The following is a 17952-nucleotide window of genomic DNA, read 5'->3' as shown; positions in this document are numbered from 1 at the left end:
GAAGAAGAATATTTGTGAAATATTTCTTCAAACTTATTATGATTAAAATTCAAAAAAATTATTCTGGCAAATCTAGAAAATCTGTAGAATCAAATTTAAATCTTATTTCAAAGCCTTTTGAATTTCTTTTAAAATTTTTGTTCTGGAAAATCTAGAAGAAATAATGATTTGTCTTTGTTAGAAATATAGCTTGGTCCAATTTGTTATATATTCTAACAAAGTGTAGATTGGATTTAAACATGTCATCAAAATCCTAAAATTAATCTTAATCAGGAAAAATTACTAATGACGTTCCATAAATTATTCTTGTAATTTTTTCAAAAAGATTCGAATTAGCTAGTTTTTCTCTCCTTTTTTTCGGTTGAATTTTGAATTTTAAAGAGTCGAAATTGACGATAAACTATGTTTCAAAATTTAATTGTCATTTTTTTTCGTGTTTTCTCCTCTTTTAAACCGTTCAATTAAGTGTAAATATCATTAATTATTAATAATAACATAGAGTTAAAGGTAAATTGAGCAAATTGGCTATTTCTGGCAATTTATTTAAGTGTGTATCAAACTGGTAGCCCTTCGCATTAATCACTACCCAAGAAGTAGCTCTTGCTTTCAAAAAGGTTGGTGACCCCTGATTTTGACGTTCACTTCCTTTTTATTGTCATTCAAATTTGAACTTTGCAGTACAGATAAGAACGAAATTTTGTTGCCTGAGCTCATGGTAGTGCAGGATAAAAGAGCAATAAGGTGCAGATATAAATAAATAGATTACTGTACAGATAAATATATTGCACTTTTGCATATGCATCCACGTTTATGGATGTATGTTATATTGTCTTTATATTCCAGACAGTTCATCCATTTTTTGGGGGGAATTGAGGGGATAATTATGATGCGTTCAAGAGTCTTACGGCCTGAGGGAAGAAGCTGTTACAGAACCTGGAGGTTCTGCTACGGAGGCTGCGGAACCTCTTTCTATAGTGACGCCTCTTTTTTGGCGTCACTATAGACAGCGATTTTAAATTTGACAAACAAGTCAATGGCGTTTTAAAATCGTGTTTTTATCATCTTTGTCTTTTAGCAAATGTAAAACCATTTTTATCTTTTAACCTTTTTGAACAAGTGGTGCATGCTTTTATTTCAAGTGGCCTGGACTACTGCAATGCACTTTATGCTGGCATTAGCCAAAAATCTCTTTCCCGGTTGCAGTTAGTCCACAACGCGGCAGCACGACTTTTAACAGGGGCCAGGAAACGCCAGCATATAACCCCAATTCTTCGGAGTTTGCTCTGGCTCCCTGTTCATTTTAGAATTGATTTTAAATCCTTGCTGTTTGTTTTTAAAGCTTTACATGGACTGGCACCTCAGTATATCTCGGACCTCATCCAAATTTACACTCCTGCGCGCGCTCTGAGGTCCGAGAGCCAGCTCCAGCTCGTGGTGCCCAGGACGAGACTTAAAACCAGGGGAGACAGGGGCCTTCTCTGTGGTCGGCCCTAAACTCTGGAACACTCTGCCCCTCCATGTTCAAACTGCTTCCACAGTGGAGTGTTTTAAGTCTCGTATTAAGACCCACTTTTATTCTTTGGCTTTTAACACTACGTGAGTTGTGTGGTCTTCTGTCCTCTGTTGTCCTGTGTGGATTTTTTTTTATACATTTTGATGTCTATTTTACTGTTTTAATTGGTTTTACCCTTTAAAATCGTTTTTAATCATATTTATTTTTTATATTGTCTCTGTATTGGTTTTCTATTCATTTATTCTTTGTTTTTATTCAGTCATTGGTGTAGCACAGGGGTCACCAACCTTTTTGAAACCAAGAGCTACTTCTTGGGTACTGAATAATGCGAAGGGCTACCAGTTTGATACACACTTAAATAAATTGCTAGAAATAGCCAATTTGCTCAATTTACCTTTAACTCTGTTATTATTAATAGTTAATGATATTTATCTTTGTGGAAACACTGATCATCTTAATGATTTCTCACAATATATATAGAAACAGATAAATATCAATATGCAACACTTTATTTTTATATTTTCTCTAAGTGCACATTTTTTAAATTGAACATTTTTAAATGATCACTTCTAAGACAGTCTTGTGAAATCACAATATCCCATTTTAACTAGCTAGCCACTAACATTTTTGAACAAATCATGAATTACTTTGCACCATGTTTGTACAAATAATAACTCATGTAAAATACAAAAGTCAACTGTCAAATTTTTTAAATAAATCATGTCACACTTTGAACTGGACACCAAATCTGTTATCTGTTTCTTTGTCAGTTAGTGAAGACCAAGTCTTTAAAATATTTTCTTGGATTTTCAAATTCTATTTGAGTTTTGTCTCTCCTAGAATTAAAAATGTCGAGCAAAGCGAGAGCAGCTTGCTAGTAAATAAATACAATTTAAAAAATAGAGGCAGCTCACTGGTAAGTGCTGCTATTTGAGCTATTTTTAGAACAGGCCAGCGGGCTACTCATCTGGTCCTTACGGGCTACCTGGTGCCCGCGGGCACCGCGTTGGTGACCCCTGGTGTAGCATAATATTGTTTTTTAATATTGTTTTTAATATTGTTTTTAACATGGCTGTGCAGCACTTTGGAAACATTCTTGTTGTGTAAATGTGCTATATAAATAAAGTGGATTGGATTGGATTGGATAGAGTCCAGCATTTGGCACTTATGTTCCAGTTTAGCACACATTTTCATTGATTTAATAAATGTGATGCAGTTTTCAAAAGTTGCAAGTGATAAACGCTTACTTAGTGACACAAAAAGAGATGTAAAACTGCCTGAATAATTTAAAGATGCGTCAATAATCTATTTTTTTATGGAATCGTAGCTACTGAATCGTAATGGCATCGCGAGCAGTCAGCCAACCGCACCAAGGTGCGCACCAATTGTCTTAAGTCAGGTGTCCGCAACAGGTAGGGAGCTCGCTCGCCAAGTAGTATACTAAATAGTCCAAAAACAGAGTTACAGATACAGAAAACCCTTTGGATCTGGCAACCGCCTCTCAGACTGGCGCTGTCCAATCTAAGTTCTGTGAGCATGAACTGATGTCAATGCAGCTCGCCATTGCTTGGTTGCAAATGTTGGACATGACTTAGTCATCTATTTGCAAAAGTAGGGTGTTCTCCTGATTTTAGTTGGAAACTAAAAAAAAGGATGCATACAGTTCAACATTAGTGCTGTTTTTATGCAAAAGTGTTGGAGGCCCTTGCTGTTCATTGTTCGTAGGTGTAATAAAATGAGCGTGATTGATTGGGCTCCAGTCTGGGGTGGAGGTGCTTCCACTTGTCCCGTCACTTCAACATCGCTGCACTTCTGCAACTTTCTTGACTTTGTGGATTGACTCCAGTCTTAGGTGGCGGCTGTCATTAATTACTTGCAAGAGGAGTGATGGCTTGACTTGAATGACACGTCTGTACTGGGCATAAGAATGTGGTTGTGGGTTTGACTTCATTTTAAGTCGTTGCATTTCATTTCTATCATGAAATGTGGCGGTTATCATTAAGGACCTCGCAGAGGAGGGATTGCAATATTTAAATAGCATGTATTTATTCTGCTCACAAATGTAGTCGATAGTGAATAAGCATAGTTTCTTTGTATTTTAATGCTGTAATAAAATGAGTTGGTTATCATTAACAACGTTTGAGAGGAGCAATCACATTAATTAAAGTAAATGTAATTATTCCGCATAAAAATGTAGTCAATAGCGAGAAAGCAGAGTAGCGAGTTTTGACTTTTGGATTATTTTGTGTCTTTGTATTTTATGTTATTTATAAAACATGTTTGATATCACTACGAACCTCCGAAGAGCAATCACAAATATTCAAGGAAATGTCTTAATTCTCCATAAAAATGCAGCGGAGGGTGAGTAAGAACAGTCGTAAGTTTCGACTTTTGGACTATTTTGTGTCTTTGTTTGCATGTATTGTATTTCTATGATAAAATGTGTTGATTGTCATTAAAAACCTTCAACATTAATTAAAGTAAATGTCCTTATTCTGAACAAAAATGTAGGAGTCGGTAAGTAAACATAGTCGTGAGTTTCATCTTTTGGATCATTTTGTGTCTTTCTATTGTATTTCTATAACGAAATGTGGCGGTTATCATTAAGAACTTTTGAGAGAAGTGCTCGCGTTAATTAAATGACATGTCTTTATTCCGCACACAAATTTAGCTGAGAGTGAGTAAGCATAGTTTCGACTTTTGGATTATGTTGTGTCTTTCTATTGTATTTCTGTAATGAAATGTGGCGGCTATCATTAAGAACCTTCGAGAGAAATGCTCGCGTTAATTAAATGACACGTCTTGATTTGGCACACAAATGTAGCCGAGGGTGAGTAGGCATTGCCTTCAGTTACGACTTTTGGATTGTTTGGTGTTTTTGTATTTTAATCAAATGATAAAAATGTGTTGGTATTCATTAAGAACCTCAGAGAGGAGCGATCACATGAATTAAAGGAAATGTCTTTATTCCGCATCCAAATGCAGCCAAGGGTGAGTAAGCATGGTCATGAGCTGTATCTTTTGGATTAATTTGTGTCTTTCTCTTTTATTTCATGACAACAGAAAACCTTTGAGGGGAGCAATCGCATTATTCAAATGACATGTATGTATTCTGCACACAAATGTAGTCAAGAGCAAGTATTAGAAGCAAACTCGTTTTGACTTTTGCATTATTTTGTGGCTTTGTATTTTATTTCTGTTATACAATATGCTGGTTATAACTAGGGCTGCAACAACTAATCGATTAAATCGATTAAAATCGATTATAAAAATAGTTGCCGATTAATTTAGTCATCGATTCGTTGGATCTATGCTATGCGCATGCACAGAGGCTTTTTTTTTTTTTTTTTTTTTTTTTTTTTTTTTTTAATAAACCTTTATTTATAAACTGCAACATGTACAAACAGCTGAGAAACAATAATCAAAATAAGTATGGTGCCAGCATGCTGTTTTTTTTTCAATAAAATACTGGAAAGGATAGAAATGTAGTTTGTCTCTTTCATCCGATTATTAATCGATTAATCGAAGTAATAATCGACAGGTTAATCGATTATCAAATTAATCGTTAGTTGCAGCCCTAGTTATAACATTAATTACTTGCAAGAGGAGCAATTGCATTACGTTTTCATTACGCACCAAAATAGTGGCATTTATTTATCAATCATAATTATTCAAGGAATTGTCTTAATTCTCCACAAAAATCAATCAATCAATCAATCAATGTTTATTTATATAGCCTTAAATCACAAGTGTCTCAAAGGGCTGCACAAGCCACAACGACAACGACATCCTCGTTGAAAAATGCAGTGGAGGGTGGATTCTTTTGTGTCTTTGTATTTCTATGATAAAATGTGTTGATTATCATTAAAAACCTTTGAGAGGAGCGATTATATTATTTAAAGTAAATGTCTTTATTCTGAACAAAAATGTAGGAGTCTGCAAGTAAGCATAGTCATGAGTTTAACTTTTGGATTATTTTGTGTCTTTCTATTGTATTTCTATAACGAAATGTGGCGGTTATCATTAAGAACCTTCGAGAGGAGTGTCCCCGTTAATTAAATTACATGTCTTTACTCTGCACACGAATGTAGCCGAGGGTGCGTAAGCATAGTTTCGACTTTTGGATTATTTTGTGTCTTTCTATTATATTTCTATAACGAAATGTGGCAGTTATCATTAAGAACCTTCGAGAGAAGTGCTCGCGTTAATTAAATTGCATGTCTTTATTCTGCACACAAATGTAGCCGAGGGCACGTAAACATAGTTTTGACTTTTGGATTATTTTGTGTCTTTGTATGCATGTATTGTATTTTTATGATAAAACGTGTTGATTGTCATTAAAAACAGTTGAGAGGAGCAATCACATGAATTAAAGTAAGTGTCTTTATTCCGCATAAAAATTGAGTCAATAGTGAGAAAGCAGAGTCGTGAGTTTTGACTTTTGGATTATTTTGTGTCTTTGTATTTATGTTATTTATAAAACTTTTTTTTTTATCACTAAGAACCTCAGAAGAGCAATCACAAATATTCAAGGAATTGTCTTAATTCTCCACAAAAATGCAGTGGAGGGTGGATTATTTTGTGTCTTTGTATGCATGTATTGTATTTCTGTGATAAAATGTGTTGATTGTCATTAAAAACCTTTGAGAGGAGCAATTATATTATTTAAAGTAAATGTCTTTATTCTGAACAAAAATGTAGGAGTCGGTAAGTAAGCATAGTCATGAGTTTCAACTTGTGGATCATTTTGTGTCTTTCTATTGTATTTCGATAACGAAATGTGGCGGTTATCATTAAGAACCTTCGAGAGAAGTGCTCGCGTTAATTAAATTGCATGTCTTTATTCTGCACACAAATGTAGCCGAAGGAGCGTAAGCATAGTTTCGACTTTTGGATTACTTTGTTTCTTTTTATTGTATTTCTGTAATGAAATGTGGCGGTTATCATTAAGAACCTTCGAGAGAAGTGCTCGTGTTAATTAAATTACATGTCTTTACTCTGCACACAAATGTAGCCGAGGGTGCGTAAGCATAGTTTCGATTTTTGGATTATTTTGTGTCTTTCTATTATATTTCTACAAGGAAATGTGGCTATTATCATTAAGCACCTTCGAGAGAAGTGCTCGCATTAATTAAATTACACGTCTTTACACAAATGTAGCCGAGGGTGCGTAAGCATAGTCTCGACTTTTGGATTATTTTGTGTCTTTCTATTATATTTCTATAATGAAATGTGGTCGTTATCATTAAGAACTTTTGAGGGAAGTGATCGCGATAATTAAATGAGACGTCTTTATCCCGCACACAAATGTAGCCTAGGGTGAGTAAGCATAGTTTCCACTTTTGGATTACTTTGTTTCTTTCTTTGTGTTTCTATAATAAAATGTGGCGGTTATCATTAAGAACCTTCGAGAGAAGTGCTTGCGTTAATTAAATTACATGTCTTTATTCTGCACACAAATGTAGCCGAGGGCGCGTAAGCATAGTTTCGACTTTTGGATTATTTTGTATCTTTCGATTATATTTCTACAATGAAATGTGGCGGTTATCATTAAGAACTTTTGAGGGAAGTGCTCGCGTTAATTAAATGACACGTCTTAATTCCGCACACGAATGTAGCCGAGGGTGAGTAAGCATCGTTTTGACTTTTGGATTATTTTGTGTCTTTCTATAATATATTTATATAATGAAATGTGGCGGTTATCATTAAGAACCTTCGAGAGAAGTGCTCGCGTTAATTAAATTACATGTCTTTACTCTGCACACAAATGTAGCCGAGGGTACGTGAGCATAGTCTCGACTTTTGAATTATTTTGTGTCTTTCTATTATATTTGTATAATGAAATGTGGCGGTTATCATTAAGAACCTTTGAGAGAAGTGCTCGCATTAATTAAATTACATGTCTTTACTCTGCACAGAAATGTAGCCGAAGGTGCGTAAGCTTAGTTTCGACTTTTGAATTATTTTGTGTCTTTCTATTATATTTCTACAATGAAATGTGGCGGTTATCATTAAAAACCTTCGAGAGAAGTGCTCGCGTTAATTAAATTACATGTCTTTACTCTGCACACAAATGTAGCAGAGGGTGCGTGAGCATAGTCTGGACTTTTGAATTATTTTGTGTCTTTCTATTGTATTTCTACAATGAAATGTGGCGGTTATCATTAAAAACCTTCGAGAGAAGTGCTCGCGTTAATTAAATTACATGTCTTTACTCTGCACACAAATGTAGCCGAGGGTGCGTGAGCATAGTCTCGACTTTTGAATCATTTTGTGTCTTTCTATTATATTTGTATAATGAAATGTGGCGGTTATCATTAAGAACCTTCGAGAGAAGTGCTCGCGTTAATCAAATTACATGTCTTTACTCTGCACACAAATGTAGCCGAAGGTGCGTAAGCATAGTTTCGACTTTTGAATTATTTTGTGTCTTTCTATTATATTTCTACAATGAAATGTGGCGGTTATCATTAAAAACCTTCGAGAGAAGTGGTCGCGTTAATTAAATTACATGTCTTTACTCTGCACACAAATGTAGCCGGGGGTGCGTGAGCATAGTCTCGACTTTTGAATTATTTTGTGTCTTTCTATTATATTTCTACAATGAAATGTGGCGGTTATCATTAAAAACCTTCGAGAGAAGTGCTCGCGTTAATTAAATTACATGTCTTTACTCTGCACACAAATGTAGCAGAGGGTGCGTGAGCATAGTCTGGACTTTTGAATTATTTTGTGTCTTTCTATTGTATTTCTACAATGAAATGTGGCGGTTATCATTAAAAACCTTCGAGAGAAGTGCTCGCGTTAATTAAATTACATGTCTTTACTCTGCACACAAATGTAGCCGAGGGTGCGTGAGCATAGTCTCGACTTTTGAATCATTTTGTGTCTTTCTATTATATTTGTATAATGAAATGTGGCGGTTATCATTAAGAACCTTCGAGAGAAGTGCTCGCGTTAATCAAATTACATGTCTTTACTCTGCACACAAATGTAGCCGAAGGTGCGTAAGCATAGTTTCGACTTTTGAATTATTTTGTGTCTTTCTATTATATTTCTACAATGAAATGTGGCGGTTATCATTAAAAACCTTCGAGAGAAGTGGTCGCGTTAATTAAATTACATGTCTTTACTCTGCACACAAATGTAGCCGGGGGTGCGTGAGCATAGTCTCGACTTTTGAATTATTTTGTGTCTTTCTATTATATTTCTATAATGAAATGTGGTCGTTATCATTAAGAACTTTTGAGGGAAGTGATCGCGATAATTAAATGAGACGTCTTTATCCCGCACACAAATGTAGCCTAGGGTGAGTAAGCATAGTTTCCACTTTTGGATTACTTTGTTTCTTTCTTTGTGTTTCTATAATAAAATGTGGCGGTTATCATTAAGAACCTTCGAGAGAAGTGCTTGCGTTAATTAAATTACATGTCTTTATTCTGCACACAAATGTAGCCGAGGGTGCGTAAGCATAGTCTCGACTTTTGGATTATTTTGTGTCTTTCTATTATATTTCTATAATGAAATGTGGTCGTTATCATTAAGAACTTTTGAGGGAAGTGATCGCGATAATTAAATGAGACGTCTTTATCCCGCACACAAATGTAGCCTAGGGTGAGTAAGCATAGTTTCCACTTTTGGATTACTTTGTTTCTTTCTTTGTGTTTCTATAATAAAATGTGGCGGTTATCATTAAGAACCTTCGAGAGAAGTGCTTGCGTTAATTAAATTACATGTCTTTATTCTGCACACAAATGTAGCCGAGGGCGCGTAAGCATAGTTTCGACTTTTGGATTATTTTGTATCTTTCGATTATATTTCTACAATGAAATGTGGCGGTTATCATTAAGAACTTTTGAGGGAAGTGCTCGCGTTAATTAAATGACACGTCTTAATTCCGCACACGAATGTAGCCGAGGGTGAGTAAGCATCGTTTTGACTTTTGGATTATTTTGTGTCTTTCTATAATATATTTATATAATGAAATGTGGCGGTTATCATTAAGAACCTTCGAGAGAAGTGCTCGCGTTAATTAAATTACATGTCTTTACTCTGCACACAAATGTAGCCGAGGGTACGTGAGCATAGTCTCGACTTTTGAATTATTTTGTGTCTTTCTATTATATTTGTATAATGAAATGTGGCGGTTATCATTAAGAACCTTTGAGAGAAGTGCTCGCATTAATTAAATTACATGTCTTTACTCTGCACAGAAATGTAGCCGAAGGTGCGTAAGCTTAGTTTCGACTTTTGAATTATTTTGTGTCTTTCTATTATATTTCTACAATGAAATGTGGCGGTTATCATTAAAAACCTTCGAGAGAAGTGCTCGCGTTAATTAAATTACATGTCTTTACTCTGCACACAAATGTAGCAGAGGGTGCGTGAGCATAGTCTGGACTTTTGAATTATTTTGTGTCTTTCTATTGTATTTCTACAATGAAATGTGGCGGTTATCATTAAAAACCTTCGAGAGAAGTGCTCGCGTTAATTAAATTACATGTCTTTACTCTGCACACAAATGTAGCCGAGGGTGCGTGAGCATAGTCTCGACTTTTGAATCATTTTGTGTCTTTCTATTATATTTGTATAATGAAATGTGGCGGTTATCATTAAGAACCTTCGAGAGAAGTGCTCGCGTTAATCAAATTACATGTCTTTACTCTGCACACAAATGTAGCCGAAGGTGCGTAAGCATAGTTTCGACTTTTGAATTATTTTGTGTCTTTCTATTATATTTCTACAATGAAATGTGGCGGTTATCATTAAAAACCTTCGAGAGAAGTGGTCGCGTTAATTAAATTACATGTCTTTACTCTGCACACAAATGTAGCCGGGGGTGCGTGAGCATAGTCTCGACTTTTGAATTATTTTGTGTCTTTCTATTATATTTCTACAATGAAATGTGGCGGTTATCATTAAAAACCTTCGAGAGAAGTGCTCGCGTTAATTAAATTACATGTCTTTACTCTGCACACAAATGTAGCAGAGGGTGCGTGAGCATAGTCTGGACTTTTGAATTATTTTGTGTCTTTCTATTGTATTTCTACAATGAAATGTGGCGGTTATCATTAAAAACCTTCGAGAGAAGTGCTCGCGTTAATTAAATTACATGTCTTTACTCTGCACACAAATGTAGCCGAGGGTGCGTGAGCATAGTCTCGACTTTTGAATCATTTTGTGTCTTTCTATTATATTTGTATAATGAAATGTGGCGGTTATCATTAAGAACCTTCGAGAGAAGTGCTCGCGTTAATCAAATTACATGTCTTTACTCTGCACACAAATGTAGCCGAAGGTGCGTAAGCATAGTTTCGACTTTTGAATTATTTTGTGTCTTTCTATTATATTTCTACAATGAAATGTGGCGGTTATCATTAAAAACCTTCGAGAGAAGTGGTCGCGTTAATTAAATTACATGTCTTTACTCTGCACACAAATGTAGCCGGGGGTGCGTGAGCATAGTCTCGACTTTTGAATTATTTTGTGTCTTTCTATTATATTTGTATAATGAAATGTGGCGGTTATCATTAAGAACCTTCGAGAGAAGTGCTCGCGTTAATTAAATTACATGTCTTTACTCTGCACACAAATGTAGCCGGGGGTGCGTGAGCATAGTCTCGACTTTTGAATTATTTTGTGTCTTTCTATTATATTTGTATAATGAAATGTGGCGGTTATCATTAAGAACCTTCGAGAGAAGTGCTCGCGTTAATTAAATTACATGTCTTTACTCTGCACACAAATGTAGCCGAAGGTGCGTAAGCATAGTTTCGACTTTTGAATTATTTTGTGTCTTTCTATTATATTTCTACAATGAAATGTGGCGGTTATCATTAAAAACCTTCGAGAGAAGTGGTCGCGTTAATTAAATTACATGTCTTTACTCTGCACACAAATGTAGCCGGGGGTGCGTGAGCATAGTCTCGACTTTTGAATTATTTTGTGTCTTTCTATTATATTTATATAATGAAATGTGGCGGTTATCATTAAGAACCTTCGAGAGAAGTGCTCGCGTTAATTAAATTACATGTCTTTACTCTGCACACAAATGTAGCCGAGGGTGCGTGAGCATAGTCTCGACTTTTGAATTATTTTGTGTCTTTCTATTATATTTGTCAAATGAAATGTGGCGGTTATCATTAAGAACCTTCGAGAGAAGTGCTCGCGTTAATTAAATTACACGTCTTTACACAAATGTAGCCGAGGGTGCGTAAGCATAGTCTCGACTTTTGGATTATTTTGTGTCTTTCTATTATATTTCTATAATGAAATGTGGTGGTTATCATTAAGAACTTTTGAGGGAAGTGATCGCGATAATTAAATGATACGTCTTTATTCCGCACACAAATGTAGCCTAGGGTGAGTAAGCATAGTTTCCACTTTTGGATTACTTTGTTTCTTTCTTTGTGTTTCTATAATAAAATTTGGCAGTTATCAATCAATCAATCAATCAATGTTTATTTATCATTAAGAACCTTCGAGAGAAGTGCTCGGGTTAATTAAATTACATGTCTTTACTCTGCACACAAATGTAGCCGAGGGTGCGTGAGCATATTCTCGACTTTTGAATTATTTTGTGTCTTTCTATTATATTTCTACAATGAAATGTGTCAGTTAACATTAAGAACTTTTGAGGGAAGTGCTGGCGTGAATTAAATGACACGTCTTTAGAGATTTTGTATCTGTAGATTGACGCGTGTTGCCTGACCCTGAATCACCCCCACCCTATCTGTAGATTGACATCCGGGTCACAGGTGGACGCGTGTTGCCTGACCCTAAATCACCCCCGCCCGCCCGCCCCCCCGGAGCTCACCTGGCATTGGTACAGTCGTTATAAAGTGTCTCGAAGTCCTGCCTGGAGATGAGTTTGCAGCGGTTGACGCCGGGCTGGATGGCCCCGAGTCCCCGGAGCACTCGGACCTGCTCCACGTTGCACACCACCGGCGTGATGTCCAGCCGCTTGAGCTTGGTGTAGACGGTGTGCAGCCCGCCCACCAGGTGCTTGAGGAAGACGTCGAAGGCCTGCGGCAGGCAGATGAGCTCCGTGTCTCTGACGGTGAACGACGCCAGCTTGGCGCCCTTCACCTCCACCAGCCGGCACTCGTTGTTCTGTGCAGTGCTCTCCACCGGCGACGGCGTGGCGTAAACGGGCTTGCCGGGGCCACCGGACACGGGGCCGACCTTGAGCTGGGTTCCGTTCGGGAGTAAGAAGTCCGCCCGGAAATGGTGAAGCAGCGTCGGGCGCGCCGCCGGAGGAGCCGGGGAGGAAGTGGCGGAGGTGGCCGCGGGTGGCGGCGAGTGAGCGGCCGGAGAGGCGGAACTCTGCGCCGGGTGGTGACCGAGCGGAGCCACGGGGAGCAGCGTCGGAGCGGCCGGAGTTGTCGTCGCCATGCCGGTCAGTGGAATTATCGCAAGAAAAAAAAAAAGTCAACTTTAAAGTGAGAGAAAGTAAGTTTGGCGCGACGCGAAGGCGGAGTGGAAGTGTGAGAGTGAGTGTGAGTGTGAGTGGGCGGGAGGCTGGAAGGATGGAGGAGATCACATAGTTGACTCGGAATGGAGGCTTGTCTCGGAGCAGGAGATGCTCTTGTCACATTATCATAAAGAGGAGGAGTCTGGAAGAGAGAGAGAGAGGAAGATTAGCCGACATAAACTTGACATAAGCCGATTTCTAAACGCCTAATACACTTGAATATTCATGTTAAGATGGCGACGAGGCCACGTGGAGCAGCCCAAAGCTGGCTTTTCTCGCCACATATTAAAACCTTGTAATCTCCCTCTTAACATTGTGTTTATCTAATTGTGTCATACTTCTAAAAATAGAGACAGAGGACTATTTTTGGAAGCAAACAAACCTTAAGTTTTACCATGAATTGATTAACGTGGACCCCGACTTAAACAAGTTGAAAAACTTATTCGGGCATACTTGCCAACCTTGAGAACTCAGAATTAGGGAGATATTCTATATATATATATATATATATATATATATATATATATATATATATATATATATATATATATTATATACACACACACACACAGGGGCGTCACTAGCTTTTAAGGACAGCAGGAGATGCACAGGATGCGAGCAAACGTAGCGCACAAGCACAAAACTTCACAAACGGCTAACAAAGACTTTAAAAATTATTAATTGTTATTATTATTATTTTTTTAAATGCCCGGGATGAAATGGGACTGGCTTTTAACCATTTTTTTTCTTTTTCTTTTTATGTATTTATTCATTTTACATTTTACATTAAATGTCTTGGTTTTTCCTCCCTCTGAAAATCCTATGAAATGTTTAACAAGCCTATAATAATACAACAGCTATTAATGTAACAATACAATAAAACAAATATATTTAATGATGTTTTTTTCGTTATTTTAACAATAGGCTAATGTATATTACTTTATATAGATTCTACAAGAAACACAAAACTTAAAAACTAAATTATTTACAATTGCAGACACAAGGTTTCGTGCAGCTTCACTCATTGTAAAGGAAGTCGGAAGTCCACGTAGGAGAAAATATTTGTCAATAATTCTGGTGATGTTACGTAAGGATTTTGAGTGATGTGGGCATTTTCTATATGAACAAGTGGAATGGATTGGATACCGACGCACTAAAGGGGCTCTCTACTTTACGCTATGAAGTGAGGGGAAACTGAGTGAATAATGACAGGTTATATGATTATTTATTTAAACTCATATTCGTACCACTTTATAATGAATATACATGTCGGCAAGTATTTGTAAAAAAAAAATTAAAAAATATATATATAACACCAAATTATTTAGGGGGGCTTAAGAATATTTTAGGGGGGCTTGAGCCCCCCTAAAATAGGCCTAACAACGCCAATATATATATATATGTGTGTGTGTGTGTGTGTGTACTGTATGTATGTATGATAAATAAAAATATTAAATAAATAATAATATATGAAATAATAATATTAATAAACAAGAGTATGGAGTGTGACTAAGCCAAAAGGGCGTGTATGTGTGTGAGTTAACTGTTGTGTGTTACCGAAGTGTTGAGCGAGAGGCGGAAGTCCTGGAGGAGAAAAACAGGCTCCAAGGTCCGTGAGACAGGCAGGTAGTCGGGGGCGATAGCGAGGCGTCAGAGTCCGTGTCCAGGCGGGAGGTCGAGATCCAAGAAGCAGCCAGAGAACCAGAGGGAATACGGGAAGACGACACACATAGCTCGTGACGTGGGAATGAAGGCAGACTGCACAGAGGCGACAAGGAGGACACGAGACAGTGAACACAGAGAGCAAAGAGTGCGCATAGAGCTTGACGATTAGGCTTACTGTACTGAACAGGTAGCTACGTTCTGGCGCGGGATAGCAGGTTGTGCAGGCTTATGAAGGCAGGTCTTCTGATCAGTGACAGCTGCTTGCTGCCGCCAGACTGACATGCGCCTGGCGCGCTCCCAGCGCAGCGCACACATGAATGCGCACTGGTGTGCACTCGGGCTGTGACAAGTGTTATTTCAAAAGTATATTTAATAGTTTTGGCCACTGTAACATTACACACAGTTTGAACAGTAACACTTTGTTTGAATTTAGAAAAATAAAAGACTGAACTTAAGTAATGCATCAAATCTTTGGTGTACCAGTTTGAGAATCACTGCGCTATAGCAAACCTCACCAGAGTGTGCAAGAAGTATACTTAGTTGTCTCTCCTCGTGAGTGATTGCAGTCTTAGCTGTAGCAGCAGAATGTTGTCATCATCAAACAGCAAAATAGAAATGGCAAATGATCAAAGATGACGTGAGAATCCTGACAAATGCCAGACAAAGAGAATTGTTTTGCCTTTTGTTACATTACCACAGCACTCTTCAAACACCCTGCAAATATCTCTTTGAAATGTGTTTTGAGTTCTACAAGTACTTGGTTTGTTGTCTCACAGCTACTGTGGCAGTGAAAGGAGATACAATGGCTGTGCTATAAACCGAGCATGACGTCCACCATGTCAATACAAGCCTGACGTCGTCAAAATACAACCATATGTGTCGTATATGAATGAATGAAATAAGTTTAATTCGGTCATATAATCAACCATCAACCGTTTTGTGTGACCAGTTTAACAGTACAGATTAGACATATTTAACAATCATACACATTTACACAGAAAAAGAAAAAGAATGACCGAAAAGGAATAGGCTGAAGCCAAAGCTTATATTTGCCTATCCTTTACATTCACTGAAAGTTAGATTGCCTGGAACATCAACGTTAAAAAAATCAATGGGATGAAAGTAGGGCTGCAACTAACGATTAATTTGATAATCGATTAATCTGTCGATTATTACTTCGATTAATCGATTAATAATCGGACAAAAGAGACAAACTACATTTCTATCCTTTCCAGCATTTTATTGGAAAAAAAACAGCATACTGGCACCATACTTATTTTGATTATTGTTTCTCAGCTGTTTGTACATGTTGCAGTTTATAAATAAAGGTTTATTTAAAAAATATATATATATATATATATTTTTTTTTTTTTTTTAAAGCCCCTGCGCATGCGCATAGCATAGATCCAACGAATCGATGACTAAATTAATCGGCAACTATTTTTATAATCGATTTTAATCGATTTAATCGATTAGTTGTTGCAGCCCTAGATGAAAGTAATTGTTACTATATTTTATAATTTTCAATTATTTCACCTTTCAAGGTTTTCTTAAACCCTAACAAAGAACTACGTGTCTTCAGCTCATAACTGAGCTTCTTCCACCATTTAACTCCTAAAACTGAAATACATTTGTATTTTATATTCCTTCTTACTTTACCTATTTCAAAAATCAATATCCCCCGTAAATTATAGTTTTCTCCTCTTAATTGAAATAACTTGAGAATACAAGCTGGAAGGCTGTTCTTTACTCGAAACATAATTTCCTTTGTTTTTAAAAACACAATATCTGAAAATGTTTAACACATTAGAACTTATAAATAATGGATTGGTATGTTCACAGTAGCACGCTTTGTGTATTATTCTAATCTCGTATACAAACACATGTCTGCATCAATAACACCATCCATCCATCCATTTTCTACCGCTTGTCCCTTTTGGGGTCGCGGGGGGTGCTGGAGCCTATCTCAGCTGCATTCGGGCGGAAGGCGGGGTACACCCTGGACAAGTCGCCAATCAATAACACCAATCACAGCTAAATCACAATACAGTGCAAGCACAGAATATAAAATAATTTAAAAGCACATATCGACCATTCAACGGAGAAAACCTGTATGAAGTGACTGTGTAGGGCAGGGGTGTCAAACGTATGGCCCACAGGCCGGATCAGGCCCGCCAACAGGTTTTATCCAGCCCGCGAGATCAGTTTGCTTAGTATAAAAATGGGCTGTAATTTTTGACTGCTGTTCTAAATGTGTCCACTGGATGTCGCAATAGCAGTTATTTGTATCCCGCGCATGACTTCCGAGCGAGCGTAGCTATGTGCTGTATTTAGGACAGAAGCAACACTTCCGTGTGTGGACACTACCTACTTACGCTGCGTATTAGTGATAGTATACAACAGGGGTCACCAACCTTTTTGAAAGCAAGAGCTACTTCTTGGGTAGTGATTAATGCGAAGGGCTACCAGTTTGATACACACTTAAATAAATTGCCAGAAATAGCCAATTTGCTCAATTTACCTTAAACTCTATGTTATTATTAATAATTAATGATATTTACACTTAATTGAACGGTTTAAAAGAGGAGAAAACAAAAAAAAAACTGACAATTAAATTTTGAAACATAGTTTATCTTCAATTTCGACTCTTTAAAATTCAAAATTCAACCGAAAAAAAGACGAGAAAAACTAGCTAATTCGAATCTTTTTTAAAAAATTTAAAAAATAATTTATGGAACATCATTAGTCATTTTTCCTGATTAAGATTAATTTTAGAATTTTGATGACATGTTTTAAATAGGTTAAAATCCAATCTGCACTTTGTTAGAATATATAACAAATTTGGACCAAGCTATATTTCTAACAAAGACAAATCATTATTTCTTCTAGATTTTCCAGAACAAAAATTTTAAAATAAATTCAAAAGACTTTGAAATAAGATTTAAATTTGGTTCTACAGATTTTCTAGATTTGCCAGAATAATTTTTTTGAATTTTAATCATAATAAGTTTGAAGAAATATTTCACAAATATTCTTCGTCGAAAAAACAGAAGCTAAAATGAAGAATTAAATTAAAATGTATTTATTATTTTTTACAATAAAAACAATACATTTACTTGAACATCGATTTAAATTGTCAGGAAAGAAGAGGAAGGAATTTAAAAGGTAAAAAGGTATGTGTTTGAAAATCCTAAAATCATTTAAGGTTGTATTTTTTCTCTAAAATTGTCTTTCTGAAAGTTATAAGAAGCAAAGTAAAAAAATTTATGAATTTATTTAAACAAGTGAAGACCAAGTCTTT

At 36.5% G+C, this 17952-nt stretch overlaps 1 protein-coding gene and 1 long non-coding RNA gene across 7 annotated transcripts in view; one reads left to right on the top strand and one right to left on the bottom strand.

The window, feature by feature from the left end:
• dachc (dachshund c) overlaps window positions 1-13137 on the bottom strand; it is a 137141-nt gene extending 124004 nt beyond the window's left edge. For 2 of the 3 annotated variants that reach the window (XM_062059289.1, XM_062059290.1), the window contains exon 1: window positions 12330-13136. In XM_062059289.1, the coding sequence (XP_061915273.1) occupies window positions 12330-12907 (578 nt within the window). In that variant the 5' untranslated portion in view covers window positions 12908-13136. Of the gene's footprint in view, window positions 1-12329 lie in introns of all 3 variants that reach the window. The other variant, XM_062059288.1, reaches the window with a different exon arrangement.
• LOC133657679 (uncharacterized) overlaps window positions 12336-17952 on the top strand; it is a 33816-nt gene continuing 28199 nt past the window's right edge. For all 4 annotated transcript variants that reach the window (XR_009827332.1, XR_009827331.1, XR_009827330.1 and 1 more), the window contains exon 1: window positions 12336-12911. This is a non-coding gene — a long non-coding RNA (uncharacterized LOC133657679). The remainder of the gene's footprint in view (window positions 12912-17952) is intronic.

The sequence above is a fragment of the Entelurus aequoreus genome, linkage group LG09 (assembly GCF_033978785.1).
Source record: "Entelurus aequoreus isolate RoL-2023_Sb linkage group LG09, RoL_Eaeq_v1.1, whole genome shotgun sequence".
Classification (NCBI taxonomy): Eukaryota; Metazoa; Chordata; class Actinopteri; order Syngnathiformes; family Syngnathidae; genus Entelurus; species Entelurus aequoreus.
The sequence above is the reverse complement of the archived record's forward strand: the minus strand, read 5'-3'. Positions and strand labels throughout refer to the sequence as shown.